The 16,307-nt window shown below is 33.3% G+C and overlaps 1 protein-coding gene across 1 annotated transcript in view; it reads right to left on the bottom strand.

The window, feature by feature from the left end:
- Window positions 1–16,307, bottom strand: part of LOC118205098 (immunomodulatory peroxidase-like) — a 143,994-nt gene that overhangs the window by 53,040 nt on the left and 74,647 nt on the right. The window contains exons 6-7 of the mRNA XM_085808731.1: window positions 4,280–4,455; window positions 1,800–1,970 (exon numbers count right to left, since the gene is read on the bottom strand). Coding sequence (XP_085664857.1) covers window positions 1,800–1,970; window positions 4,280–4,455 — 347 coding nt within the window. The remainder of the gene's footprint in view (window positions 1–1,799; window positions 1,971–4,279; window positions 4,456–16,307) is intronic.

The raw sequence follows: 16,307 nt of genomic DNA, 5'->3' as shown, positions 1-16,307 counted from the left end.
TAATTAGGCTAATTTACCATTTTCCGCTTTATAATTTTTATAATTTTATGTTTTTCATATGTTTTAATTTTGTTTTAACTTGTTCCGTCGATCAGTTTTTTATATGTGTTAACTTTTCACTTATCACATCGATAGGTTTTTACTGTATTTTTTGCCATTCACATGTTTCCAACGATTGATTTTAACAGTTTTTTATATTCTGCATTTTATTTCGCGTGTAAGCTAATTTTTCACCCTTCAATGTTATTACTTTAAAAAATACTGCGTTGAACTATTTCTTGGAGCCACAGCTCCTGGTAACTTTTTGGCGAGCTCACTACAATATTTCTTCCTATTGTTTCATAATTTTTGCAGCATACTGCGCAAAACATTTTAAAGACCAAATAGGTCTTACAGCACAGTACTTATTAGCTTTTCAATTTCAATTATATATATCCATAAAGTAAGAAATTTAGAACTAATAATTCACAAAGACCAAAAACTGAAATTCATAATTTCATAATTAATAAATTTCAAAAAATTTCAACAAAGAATTTAAAAAATTAAAACCAAAATAATTTAAACAAGCAAAACCCCATTCAAAAAAATGAAAGAAAATTTAAAGGAAAATAAAAACAAAAGAGGAATTCAATCAACTTCAATCTTACTTCATCGAGGGGGAGGAATATTGAAATCACCTCCTCCACAATTAAAACCTTGCTTTTCTGTATCCAGAATTAGCCGATGAACCATTTCAATGTATTTTAATTATAATAGTTCAACCAAAAATATTAATCGAGTGAACTATTATATTTAAATAATATTTTCTGGTGAATAAATTATATTCCTCCGTGATGTGTACAGGAAATTGAGGAACACGGTGTTAAGGAAGAAACCTTCTTTGACTTTTCGTGATAATTTAGACGGATTTTCGCACTTTTTTTGCTCAAAATCACTAATCCATTAATTAATTTACTTGCGCGAAAATATATTTTCTTTTCCCTTAAAGATTAAAAAAAAATTAAAACGATATTCGTTTTATGGACTCTTGATAAACGTGACCTTCGAACTTCGAAGCCGGCTTCGAACTTTGGAGACAGATATTTCGCGCATGCGCAGCCGTTTCCCTCTACGTTGGAAAGGAGCCACTCCTGCTGCGGAGAAGTTTTCCTTCTTAACAATCGATGTCCTTTGGCTAGATACACCTGCAAAAGTAGCTAAAAAGTCGCTAAATTCAGAAGGAATTTCGCTAAAAGTAGTAGCTAAAATTTAAAAAAAAAATATAATCCATATTCCATAATAGGTTTTGTTACTCGTCATTTTTTAAACTGATCTTCATAAAAATTTAAATAATGTCCCTATTTTTCTGCGGACCATCAAAGAGTTTTCACGGTCCACCAGTGGTCCGTGGACCACCGGTTGGCGACCGCTGGTCTAGGTCATCTTTCAGTGACGCTCTTTCCTGCATAAATATAGCAGGCCACCTTCTGACAAAGGCTAGACGTAGTATCATCATGCATTCATGAACATTTGTAGGTGTTATGCCTCCTTCTGTCAAGAACTGATGTTTAACATTTTGAATATCAAGAGCCATCACTGACTGACAATATTTAACAGCCTCTCAAAAATCATATAGCTTCCAAAGGATGATGCAATCACTTCATCTCATATGATCATCCCAGAAATATTACATCATACTTAGGCTTAGAATGTAAGCTTAAAACTTGCTATGAATGACCCTTTCATCAGTTTCATTAGTGCTCTTATTAATTTACTGTGTTACTATACTCTGTTACTGACTACAAATATACGTAACTTACCTGCAGCTTGACCCGATCTAACAACATCATGGTCAAGTAAGAGGCCGAAATTCATCAAAAGCATGGTCGTATTTGCATCTGGAAGAGTCTTTCGCGAATAAAGTTTGCTTGATAGAAGCCGAACGTTAGGAAGTGGAACTCCGTGCACGGATTCCCGAACTTGGGAAACATCTGAAATGATAAAAGTCAAATATTATAATTTCTGCAGAAAAATACATTATTCTGACTTTAGTATATTCCTGTTTAGAATTTAACATATTTGTTTGAAATATAAACAGCTCATTTACATATATTAATCACCATATCAGATATGAAAGCGTAATCCATTAGATGCACTAATGTTTGTGAAAAATGCAGCATCATGAAGGAATTGTCGGAAATGAATGAAATTTATTTCGCATATTACTGATAGTGGCACAAATAAAAGGTCACATTTACAAGACACACACACACACACAAAATAAATAAATAAATAAATAAATAAAAATAAAAAAAATAAAGAATGTCGGAAATCAGTACTTTGTAAGTCCGCCACGCTGTACTTTATATGAGAGCCTGTACACCGATGGCATTAAATCCTACTGGTTCTGAATGCAATCCTGGGTGACATTCCATATGGCTTCGGCTTAACGCCATTCACACGAACAACTGCTTCGGACAATTTTTCTGCCTCGCTTACTATTGAAAGAAAGACGTGCGCATTTTTCCTTCCTTTCCAAAAAAACTGCAAGTTGTTCGTTTTCACCCAATTAGCTATCAGCTTGTTTGTAGTGGGGAACCGCTTCAAACCCTTTGTTAAGCCCAAAGCGATCTATGGTGATTGACTGTTGTGACAAAGCAGAAAAATTGTTCCAAACAGTTGTTCTTTTGAAAGAAACCGACGTGTGATAGAAGCTTTTGTGTGTGTGCCTCACTAGCTGTTTGAGTGAGTCGCCGACCGATAAAATCCCAAACATGCTTAGTTGGCCACATATCCGGGGAATAAGTAGGCCATGGAAGAAGCGAAATCTGTTGTGCACTAAAGAAGACTTGTGCAGTCTGAGAATCATGTGCAAGCGCATTATCCTACTCAACACGGCACCCAGAATGCGTCGAAACATGGGGAGGACTTCTGGCTCCAGAGCTTCCCTTATGTAGCGATCACTGTTGAGATTGCCCTCAATCTGCACTAGATTGCGGTCGACGATTATACCCAGTAGCTCCCCACACCATGATGCCAGGCGCTTGTGCAGTATGATGCTGGATAACAAACTGTGGAAGCAGACTTTCCCCCTCGTATCAAAATCTACGTTTATTTAATTGGTAAAACAGCTGATTAGAAATGAAAATATTGAAGATTGTTTTCCTCGGTGTTAAAGAAACACAATTCAGAAATTATTAGAAAAATTTTAAATCTTAACTTTAAATTCAAATAGTCATAATCTCACCCAACGGATATTTCTCTTCTTAGTTATTTACACGTTAATTTGACAGTTATTCCTTGCTTATTTTCGCATAAAATTTACTATTTTACACTGCTTTAAAATGCTAAACGTCAGAATCGTAAAAACAGTCAGATGAATTACCGTCCCGTCTTAAATACTGACTACAGAATTCATAGACTCATAGTGAAGCTTAGAAATAAAACTTATTTATTTACATGTTAATTTGACAGTTATACAAAACTGAGAAAATATAGCAGAATCAAATCACGGCAGTTTGCGAGAAATTCAGAACAAGACATTCAAGGCAAATAAAAATGTGAAATAAAATTAGCATGCGCCTAAATAAGCCTTGGGGTGGCTCTAAGTTTTAGCGAAGCAAATGCGACTTACCGAAAATAAAACCGCTGAATCAATTGGACAGCAGAGAGTCGTAGCAGAGAAACGGGCAGCAAGACTGCCAAAACCTCTGTTACAAATTCAAGAAACTATACTTTTTATGCATTTATAGTACATTAACTAATTTTCATTCTGGTAGAAGTTGACGAAAGTAGAAGTTATAGTAAAACCAAAATTATAAGATAACTGAGTTACTTAATATAAAAATCTTACAAAATTACCAACCAATAGCATCAATGAAAATTATACACTTTATATATCTTAATGTAAGTGTCTTTTCACTATTCACTAAAAAATGGTTATCATCAAGAATGGAAAAGGTAATATAAGTTTAAAACATTTATAGATAAATTTATCATTCGAAACGATACTCAAATATTCTTGGTAGCTATATATTAAAAACATGTGCTTTATGATGCATGCCGCCAAACAGAAACAACAAGAGAAATTATTTATTGAGATGATGAATCTTGATTATGACAGGTACTACTTTGTTATTAATAAAAAAACTCTATATGTGGATATATATAAACTCTACATACAAAAATGGGAAACTACAGAATGAGGAAAACTCCCTTACGACCAATCGCAACTTCTGAAGTAAAAAAAAAAATAAATAAATAAAATAAATATTTATATTGTACAAAAATGTTTCCTTACCATCTGCGTAATGAGCTTTCTGGTGTCTCAAAAATGATGCACCGTACATTCCCCAATGTGGGTTGATAAGATTGTTGCAACTTCCATCAATACTTCGATAACGGCTGTTTGGCTCACAGTGTGTTGGAGGCAGTATTACATTTTTGCATTCATCTGGTATTACATCTAGACTGACGCTGCAATAAAGGAATATGCACACACATACACTTCAGGTTTTAAGTATTTAATAATTAAAATTATGAACCCAAGAAAGTTATCAGAACTACCTTGTATCAAAGCACAGAGTTTGGGGAATCTTTCAAACATATACTTTACCTGTATTAATCAAATTCTTACAAGTAGTGTATGTTCATTTCAATTATAATTAAAACTTTCCTGTTGAGAGTCGTTTGTTTACCATTTTTATCGCAAATATATCAATGAAATTTGTAATATAGATTATTTAGACTATAGTGACAAAAAGAAAAAAAATTAATAACTAAAAATTAGTTCAAATGTTTTATATTTAGGGGCTCTTTTGACAAAAATGTTTAACAAAAATAGAATTTACTATATTTTAGGACAAAATGCAAAGGCAAAAGTATCAGATACTGTTACAATTTTTGTACGAAATGCAATTGCCTTCATATGCAAAACAAAGGCGAATTGGGTCATAGCTTTTGTTCAAAATGCACGCTTTGTGCATCTATGATATGTTGGAGGCGTTAGGCAGAGAGACCAAACGTTGCATGAAGCGATTTCAGAGAAATATCATTGCCATGCAACATTATGCCGGCTTTCAACGTAAGCAGAATATTAATGTTTTAGGATTCCGCGCAACCAGAAATGACACGGATAAAGAATGGAATGCTTCCAGAAAACTTATTGAAATTATCGCCAAAGTTGGCAAGACACAATTCCTTTACTTACAGGCCAACGAACTCAATTGTGCATGAAAACTGTTATCTCTAAACATCCTCGCTCCTGCAAGGCGGGAATTACTTATCGTGAAAGAAACTAAAATTACGTTTACTTGCAATGAATACCTTACAAAAACCTTAGGAGTTAGTTCGTCAAAACTAATGGTGCCAGAATAAAAAGTGAAGGTAAATCCTCACTACACAGTAGGGTGGACAGAAAAAATGCTTTCTGTTTTAAATTTTTTATCGCTGTACCCTATAAATGCTGCCTATCGCCTAACTAAGCAAAATGAAAAAAAAAAAAAAAAAAAAAAAAAAAAAAAAAAAATTAAAATCAAATCTTACCTTCCGCTCCTTCGTGCATCGTACTCAGATTTTGAGAGGTGGTGAAACGTTTATGTTTTCTTCAGTTTTATAGTTACTAAACTCATTACTATCGAAATGCAAATGTCCTAATGTAAGTTTTAAGGCATGAGGAAGTAGAAAAAAAATTAAAATCCTGTAATTTCAAATTACTTATTGTTTGCACAAAAAGCTCAAGAAACACAATTTTTTTTTGTAAAAATATCAATATTTCATAATATACGATGATTTTACTTTTCTTTTTTGAATACAGTTATTATTTTTAGTTTTGCTATTCAAAAGAGTGCACCCTAACGTTAGTCTTTTTTAAATATCCTGGCACAATACATCTCGTTAGGAGGATAATCCTAATCAAGCGATCCCTTGCGTCAGCGCCACACACGTGTTTAGAAGCTTCAGTCACAAGTTTGACATGGTTACAGCCGAAAACATCGCGGACGAAAACCACGCAAGGCGAAAACGTCATGCTGCAAAACATCGTGGGAGAAAACATCGCAGTTCTAAAACATCGTGGTACAAAATATCGTCATCGAAAATAAAGCGGTTCAAAAACTTCCCAATTTAAAAACATAGTCGTCGAAAATATCGTGGTAAAAAATAAAGTATCTACAAACGATATACATGACGATAACATCGCAGACATGCTTTTTTCAGGCTTTAATAACTGTAAATGGATATTCCCATAATGATTTGTGAGCGCAAGGTGGAAAGAAGAATAATTTTTACTTTCACATTTTTTATTAACTAATAAATTTTTGCTGAAAAAGTAAGAAGGAAACTTAAGAATATAAAATTAAATGCAACTTATAGATTATACTTTTCATGAAAAATTACCAGTAAAAACTTTATAAAAATGATTTATTAATGGCCTTTGTTAGTTAACTATGTCAGTTTAAAATTCTATTAAGTCCTATAAGTTGCAATAATTTTCTATGCTTAAGTTTCCTTCTTATTTTCTCAGCAAAAATTTATTAGTTAAAAAAATGGGAAAGTAAAAATTATCCTTCTTTCCTTCTTGCGCTCACAAATCATTATGAGAATATCCATTTACATTTACTAAAGCCTGAAAAAAGCATGTCTGCGATGCTATCGTCATGCGATAATTTGTAGATACTTTATTTTTTACCACGATATTTTCGACGACGATGTTTTTAAATTGCGAAGTTTTTGAACCGCTTTATTTTCGACGACGACGTTTTGTATCACGATGCTTTGGAACTGCGATGTTTTCTCCCACGGATGTTTTGTAGCGCGACGTTTTCTCCTTGCGTTGTTTTCTCCGCGATGTTTTCGGCGGACACCGTTTGACATACTGTTCTATAACCTGGATGCGACATGGACACCTTTGGAAATTTGACTACAGCGATGTGCCTGTCTTTAATAGATTTTTGGTGTCTTTATTAATAATGTTCTTTAATAGTGGAAGGAGAGAGATAATGCAACTCTCTCACCAAATCATTTCAACGTAGTCCGTTGCTTCGAAGCTAAGTTTTGTCGTGTTGGAATTTCGAATAGTGCTTCCTTTGGAAAATAATCGAGCTTTTAACAATCGGCGCAAACCTAGTTATCTGATATATCTTCTTTTATCCGAAATTACTGCAAAGATCAAATTTTAGGAATGAGAAAATAAAGCATTCCACTGAATTTCTGGACTGCTGACTTCCAGTAAATTTTGAGTTTAATATCGTGATGTTCTGATAGTTTCGAAAGCTGTCTGTGGAATTTTTGCTACTTTTGATTTTGAACCGGAAAAGCGTGTAACGATTCAAAATAAAATGTATCAATAGTCTAACTTCATCAGTATGTTTTCCTAAACTCACGTACTCAGACTTTTCTGTCTTATTGAGTGTAAAAGCGGACCAGAATCCTAAGCTGCTAATCCTAAAATTTTGCCTCACTTAATGGTAAGAGAAATACCAATAGTATAACTGATCCTTGATCAACATTTTTCTGTCAACTTGACGAAAAAGATTTCAACACGTTCAAAGCGCACCAGTGGAAGTTTTTCAAAGCCAGCGAGTTTTACCCGGCCGGTCCACTGAAGCATATGTGCTTTGTGGTAGAAGCCTCCAAGTGACGAAACTGCAATTCATTGAAGTGCAGCTGCCCACTGACGTGATCTCCCAACGAGTAATTCGATCTGGTGGATAAGACCATTTCCCAAACCAGTATTAATTATAGTTCCTTCGATTCCTGCCATACTAAGTTCTTCAAGGAAAATCTCACGTATAGTCAGTCTCACGTGTAATCCTGTAGAGGGAGAAACATGGTAGATATATTCTGATCCTAGTACTGGTATGAGGGGAAAAACAATCATCTTTTTCAAGTCTTTGGAAATACTTTGAATTAATTTTTTATTACCATTTTATCATCTTTTCTTCCATCAAAGTACAGATCACGAAGCGTTCACTGAATAGATTGATTCTACAAATAATTTCTTTTATTAGGAGTTTTTCCTCTTCTTATTTTGTTTTGTCAACGACATGAGAATTTTATGAGTCATTTATTGCGTACATAGTAACATAATATTTACAATACAGTTACATTATATTTAATAATTATAATCACATTTTAAAATGGTTTGTAGCAAAAGTTAGGAAGTATTGTTATTATTTTTAAAAAATTTTGTTTTCTGAGCATTTTGAGCAAACAATAAATAATTTGAAATTACAGGTTTTAAACTTTTCGTGCTCTTCGTGCACCAAAATTAACATTTGGACCTGTAGCGTTTGCTGTAGCAGTGAGTTTAGAAACTAAAAAGAAATCGACAAAGAAAGCATTAAAATTTTATCATCTTCCGAAACTTCTTGAGCGATGCGCGAAAGGAAAATATGATTAGATTTGAAATCTTTGTTTTCATTTTGCTTAGCTAGGCGGCATGCAATTTTTCCAAGTTATAAGCAACAGAAAAATTAAAAAAGTGTTTTCTTCGACCCATGCTAGTACAGTCACATGATCTGAATGTCCACCAGCGACAGAGCGATTAAATCGCTGAACACTTGTAGTCCCGAAGTGGGTTCGATTCCAGCCGAACGGGTTTCAGGCATGGGTGTTTTCATGGTTTTCCCCATGTGTAACATGTATACGAGACAGTTTCTCCCAGAAAGTGCTCCATGAAGGCACGAAGGTATGTTTTGCTATAATCAACTAAGCCAAACATAATCTGAATGCAATGATTTTTATGCAGCTAACCGAGGTGTGAACATCCCACCTGCGGTATTTCTGGGCTTTTTCTTGTGCTTTCAATGTAAAATAAATTTCATCTATCCGCAGAATAATCCTGGACCGCGTTTCGTCAAGACCCATTCTCACAAGAAAATTAGGTAAGCAAAATTTACGTGCTTTTGTTCATTTTGCGGCTTCGGCATTTGTATGATTTGGATTTTATAGATGTACCCCGCCCTCAGGTGCTCACTTTTTGTGAGTATTTGGTGTGTCAATCCGCACATACCCTAGCCCTTCAGGGAATCAGTTTCTTCGTGAGACGGGGGTCACGATCCTGGAGCACTAGCGATTTTCCCTCCTTTCATTTTTTTCTGTTCTTATCTATCACCTTCTCCCTTGTGGTTTTCCTATTTAAAGGTTGGGTCCCGTCATGAGATGCGATTATAATACTTTTTTATAGTTTTAAATGGCGAGAAAACTGTCCAGGTTTTTGCCGTGCGTGTCGTTGGGAAGGAGAGCCGTGAGAGTTGAGGGGCGAGATACTATTCCCAACATATTGCTTTAGACTCTGCTTCAGCTAAACGGGATGCTATTTTCTGTTCTTACTGGTGTCAAACGGCTGGTCTCCCGACCTTAGCATTGGCGGCTTGGTGATAAGTCTTCGGGAGTGCCTGCTTTCTAGAAAGTGGACTGTTGGACTTCGAATTGCACATAGTCCTGCTAGTAGATAGAAAATACGGGTTCACCGACATGCGGTGTGCGGTGTGGGCGTGGGCAACGACGTCACACAGAAGGCGGGGCCAAAGGGAACGTCATCACACTAGGAGGCGTGGTTTCGAGTGGAGTTGAGTTGTTTTTAGATTGCTGATTGAGTTGTAGACCTCCTGCTTCTCATTTAAAGTTAGTTTTTTTTTAATTGGCAACGGGGTCATGGCGTCCTCTAGGGATGAAAAATGAAAATAATCTGTTTAGGAATTGCTCATGGCGTCCTCTACGGACGAAAAAAGAAACTAATTTATTTTAGAAATTTCTTTTTTTTTAAAAAAATATTCTATTATTCAAAATATAGAATTGAACTCTCAAACAAAATATTTCACCAGCTCAGTAGTTTGAAGATTTTAACCACTAAGCTGATGTGATACATTCAGATTCAGGTAAAAAAGCCTATTTAAGAAAATGGAATTTGAATCGACTCATCAATTTATTCTGATACTTTTATCCTTTCTAGTTTTCCATGAAACTTTAACTTATTTCTCAGGTTTTCTGTTTTCATAATAACATATTCATTTACTGTCACATTTTTTAATACTTAACGTTTCTAATTTATTTGTAATATTTTATTTAATTTCCACATACTATTTTTTTCATACCTTTCATAAATTTCAGAATACCTGATTTTTAACTTATACGTTATATTTCACAAACGTTCCCGCACGTGCTGTTTATTTGTTACATTACTTAATTTTAGATGCAATTTCACACTTTTTTTAACGTTATAATGTTCAATATATTCTGAATTTTAACTTCATTTACTTTTTTTAAACCATTCTAGTATTCTATACACACTTTAACTTAGTGGTATGAAATTGTATTTAAAAAGAAACGTTTATTTTTCATGATCTTAGTTCTTTTACTAAATTTTCTACAGAATTTCTAATTTCTTTCACGTGTTTAACAATATCTTCCTTACATTACCGAATATTTAAAAAAAAAACTTAAGTCTATAACTGTTAATTGCTTTTCTTACGTTCATGATTTCCCTTCTGTGTTTATATTTCTTAATTCTAGCTTAACTTATTTATTATAATGTTTTTATTTCTGTCTCATCACTCGTAATTCCAAAATTTTATCCCTTTTTATTCATTTTAACGATATGGATTGTTTTCATTTACTCCATATTCAAATATTTCCTTACAATTTTTATAGTACTTGTTTTATTCCTCGATCATAATAGATCATCTACAGGTTTTACTCAGAAATTTCCATTCACAACTTTACAGTTTAATACCATTTATATCTAAATGTATTTCTTTCTCATATAGTTTTATGGTCTTCAAAGTTTCTAACATCATATTTAGTTTTAAATCCCGATTACCTTTAAGTGTGTTGATAATTTTCATTTCTAATTTTACAACCACGTTCATTGTTTCATCCACACATACCAAAATATTTCTTACATTTTCTGATATTTAGACTATGTCATATTTCAGTACTTCAAATGAATTTATACTGCTCACACTATTATTTTTTCATGTTTTAGAGACACTAACTATACTAATTTTACTATTTTTCCTGCACTAATTGCATCTATGTCAGCACTCATGATAAACTAGCAATTGTTTTGCATCACATGCATAAAGAAATTCTTAAAACCAACTTTTTCAATATCGTACTCAAATTACTGTTTTCCAGATGGGAATTACCAGTATTCTTTGGTTTTACTCTGTTACATCTTTTTAAATTTTAACATCTTACTTTTAATTTAACATGCATCTTTTAAACAGTTTTTTCTTTTAATGATAGCCTTACCTTATTTGTTCAAATTAATTCTTTCATTCACCTTCTTTACTACCTTTCAGTACCTTCATAATTCACTATGCAAACGCAATGTCTTTCACTGACATTCTGCTTAATAATACCACAAGTCTCCTTAATTGACAAAAAACGAATTATTTCTCATTTCAAAATAGAACTACTATATTTTTGCACAAACATTACCTTTATCCATTCAAGCCACCCCTTAACCTGTAACTGACGTAGCGATAGGAAAGGAGATTCTTATCATATGCTCTTTCGACATTTGAGGTTTCTAGAACTTCTTTGACAAGTATATCAATACCATCAGAAAATATACTTAACACTTTTACCCAGTTTAAAGGCAACATACTGTTATAAGAATGGTTTTAGTTAAATTTATAACACAAATAAACGCATTTTGTGTTAAATAGGCATAAACATTTAGATTCAGAATATTTCTTTTTAATCCGATGTAAGACTTGAATTTCATTCATGATACGGATTGTCTCTTGATTTTCTTTTTGTTTACCTTACACTAATAGAAAATTTTTATTTTACAAGTTCAGCTTTTAATGAAATAGAAATAAAAACTACGATACACCTGCTGTTTTTAAGAAAAGGAACTTTGATATATTTCTGGAAATGTAAATGCTTTTAGAGTTTTCTTTCAATAACGTTGATTTTCATTACTTTACTAACTTCAATAATTCTCTTATTAGCTAATATGAATGAAAGAAGATTGTCAAAAATGTGACACAGTATAATTCTTACGAACATATGTACCTTTACCAGCATACAGATATTACCGATTGAAATGAAGAAAGATACAGATATTTTACTCCAATCTACATTAAATTAAAAAAAAATATTTAAACTTTCATACATTCCAAAGAATAAACGAAATCTCAATAGATATTGTCATGTTTGTATATATGAGATAAAAGTTTTATGAATGGTATTTAAAGTAATGCTTAGAACTTCATAAAAGCGAACATTCACTATGTTAATACACATATCATCAGTTATTTACATTAATCAATGTAATATTAATCATTACATGTACTATATGCATATATATTTAAAGTTTAATTGTCTTACAATTGAATAATTAACTATTGAGAGAAAGAGGTTCATATCTTACCCTATTTAATTCACATGGAACAAATTTTTCCATCAACCACATTGAACCACGTTTATTAAATTCGCCAAAGCTCTTTTATTTCTTCATTTTCACACTCACGACACATTTTAAATGTAACTATTGATTACCATTTCAAACACCGATATCATAACTCAGTGTAAAACTACATCATAACTCATTTTTTCCCTACTAACTACAATTTTATATATTCAAGAAGTACATCTAAGACATGATCATTTTCTATGTTCTAGCAAATCGATTCAATTGCGAACATACTATTAAGACTTGCGATTTTAGAAGACTTGCATGTATTAACCATGTCAACGTTTCTTCGTTTTTGTAAGATTCGTATCAAACCATGTCGCATTCAAATGTGGTGTAAGAGATCACTTTTTCTTTTAAACACTTGTAAACAATGGATGCAATTTATAAGAAGAGAGGTATCATGCTGTTTCAAAACATCATCATCAACATATTTCTGTTTCTTTTGACACCAGCAAAAATTAAAAAAAAAAAAAAAAAAAAAAAAAAAAAAAAGATTCGTGAGATTTTCTTCAAATTCTGTTTTACTTGAAAAAATGTCCGAACATTCAATACGATGTAAAGATTCATATTGTTTTAAATTCTTATGCTCACTAAATATTTTTTATCACGATTTACTCTTAAAAGTAACTTTATAAGTTTTCATATCCTTTTTACATGAAAAGAACTTGTGATTATTCACTACAAAATTCTAAGACGAGAAGCTTCGCGACTTTTCAAACTACAAACTTAAATTTCTTAGGACATACACTGCATCTGATGTTTCTTTCATGAGATTTCAAATATCTCTTCAGATTACTCGTATTCAAGAAACCTTACAAATATATCACATAAGTTCAGCGAATAATCGCTTCATAAACTCTTAAATTTTCAACACGAGTGAATCACTTGAAGCATATACTGCACTGTAAACATACAATACTTAAAAAAATTGTTATAAAAAATAAAAATACATTCATTTCACCAAGAAGCTTTTCTATTTAAATACATTTATTTATTTCCAAAGAACAAGTTTCTGTATTATACATAAAATATACTTAGAATTTTCTTTCATTAGTTAATATCAAATTAACAACAATATCCATTTACTGATATTTGATATACATGTTTGCTTTAAAATTAAAACTAAAATTTCAATATATTTCTAACGCTAACGTTAGTCTTTTTTAAATATCCTGGCACAATACATCTCGTTAGGAGGATAATCCTAATCAAGCGATCCCTTGCGTCAGCGCCACACACGTGTTTAGAAGCTTCAGTCACAAGTTTGACATGGTTACAGCCGAAAACATCGCGGAGAAAACAACGCAAGGAGAAAACGTCGCGCTACAAAACATCCGTGGGAGAAAACATCGCAGTTCCAAAGCATCGTGATACAAAACGTCGTCGTCGAAAATAAAGCGGTTCAAAAACTTCGCAATTTAAAAACATCGTCGTCGAAAATATCGTGGTAAAAAATAAAGTATCTACAAATTATCGCATGACACACCAAATACTCACAAAAAGTGAGCACCTGAGGGCGGGGTACATCTATAAAATCCAAATCATACAAATGCCGAAGCCGCAAAATGAACAAAAGCACGTAAATTTTGCTTACCTAATTTTCTTGTGAGAATGGGTCTTGACGAAACGCGGTCCAGGATTATTCTGCGGATAGATGAAATTAATTTTACATTGAAAGCACAAGAAAAAGCCCAGAAATACCGCAGGTGGGATGTTCACACCTCGGTTAGCTGCATAAAAATCATTGCATTCAGATTATGTTTGGCTTAGTTGATTATAGCAAAACATACCTTCGTGCCTTCATGGAGCACTTTCTGGGAGAAACTGTCTCGTATACATGTTACACATGGGGAAAACCATGAAAACACCCATGCCTGAAACCCGTTCGGCTGGAATCGAACCCACTTCGGGACTACAAGTGTTCAGCGATTTAATCGCTCTGTCGCTGGTGGACATTCAGATCATGTGACTGTACTAGCATGGGTCGAAGAAAACACTTTTTTAATTTTTCTGTTGCTTATAACTTGGAAAAATTGCATGCCGCCTAGCTAAGCAAAATGAAAACAAAGATTTCAAATCTAATCATATTTTCCTTTCGCGCATCGCTCAAGAAGTTTTGGAAGATGATAAAATTTTAATGCTTTCTTTGTCAATTTCTTTTTAGTTTCTAAACTCACTGCTACAGCAAACGCTACAGGTCCAAATGTTAATTTTGGTGCACGAAGAGCACGAAAAGTTTAAAACCTGTAATTTCAAATTATTTATTGTTTGCTCAAAATGCTCAGAAAACAAAATTTTTTAAAAATAATAACAATACTTCCTAATTTTTGCTACAAACCATTTTAAAATGTGATTATAATTATTAAATATAATGTAACTGTATTGTAAATATTATGTTACTATGTACGCGATAAATGACTCATAAAATTCTCATGTCGTTGACAAAACAAAATAAGAAGAGGAAAAACTCCTAATAAAAGAAATTATTTGTAGAATCAATCTATTCAGTGAACGCTTCGTGATCTGTACTTTGATGGAAGAAAAGATGATAAAATGGTAATAAAAAATTAATTCAAAGTATTTCCAAAGACTTGAAAAAGATGATTGTTTTTCCCCTCATACCAGTACTAGGATCAGAATATATCTACCATGTTTCTCCCTCTACAGGATTACACGTGAGACTGACTATACGTGAGATTTTCCTTGAAGAACTTAGTATGGCAGGAATCGAAGGAACTATAATTAATACTGGTTTGGGAAATGGTCTTATCCACCAGATCGAATTACTCGTTGGGAGATCACGTCAGTGGGCAGCTGCACTTCAATGAATTGCAGTTTCGTCACTTGGAGGCTTCTACCACAAAGCACATATGCTTCAGTGGACCGGCCGGGTAAAACTCGCTGGCTTTGAAAAACTTCCACTGGTGCGCTTTGAACGTGTTGAAATCTTTTTCGTCAAGTTGACAGAAAAATGTTGATCAAGGATCAGTTATACTATTGGTATTTCTCTTACCATTAAGTGAGGCAAAATTTTAGGATTAGCAGCTTAGGATTCTGGTCCGCTTTTACACTCAATAAGACAGAAAAGTCTGAGTACGTGAGTTTAGGAAAACATACTGATGAAGTTAGGCTATTGATACATTTTATTTTGAATCGTTACACGCTTTTCCGGTTCAAAATCAAAAGTAGCAAAAATTCCACAGACAGCTTTCGAAACTATCAGAACATCACGATATTAAACTCAAAATTTACTGGAAGTCAGCAGTCCAGAAATTCAGTGGAATACTTTATTTTCTCATTCCTAAAATTTGATCTTTGCAGTAATTTCGGATAAAAGAAGATATATCAGATAACTAGGTTTGCGCCGATAAAAGCTCGATTATTTTCCAAAGGAAGCACTATTCGAAATTCCAACACGACAAAACTTAGCTTCGAAGCAACGGACTACGTTGAAATGATTTGGTGAGAGAGTTGCATTATCTCTCTCCCTCCACTATTAAAGAACATTATTAATAAAGACACCAAAAATCTATTAAAGACAGGCACATCGCTGTAGTCAAATTTCCAAAGGTGTCCATGTCGCATCCAGGTTATAGAACAGTATGTCAAACGGTGTCCGCCGAAAACATCGCGGAGAAAACAACGCAAGGAGAAAACGTCGCGCTACAAAACATCCGTGGGAGAAAACATCGCAGTTCCAAAGCATCGTGATACAAAACGTCGTCGTCGAAAATAAAGCGGTTCAAAAACTTCGCAATTTAAAAACATCGTCGTCGAAAATATCGTGGTAAAAAATAAAGTATCTACAAATTATCGCATGACGATAGCATCGCAGACATGCTTTTTTCAGGCTTTAGTAAATGTAAATGGATATTCTCATAATGATTTGTGAGCGCAA

Source organism: Stegodyphus dumicola, chromosome X1 (assembly GCF_044657685.1).
Source record: "Stegodyphus dumicola isolate Sdum_Otavi_A_Nest chromosome X1, ASM4465768v1".
NCBI classification, from domain to species: domain Eukaryota; kingdom Metazoa; phylum Arthropoda; class Arachnida; order Araneae; family Eresidae; genus Stegodyphus; species Stegodyphus dumicola.
The sequence above is the reverse complement of the archived record's forward strand: the minus strand, read 5'-3'. Positions and strand labels throughout refer to the sequence as shown.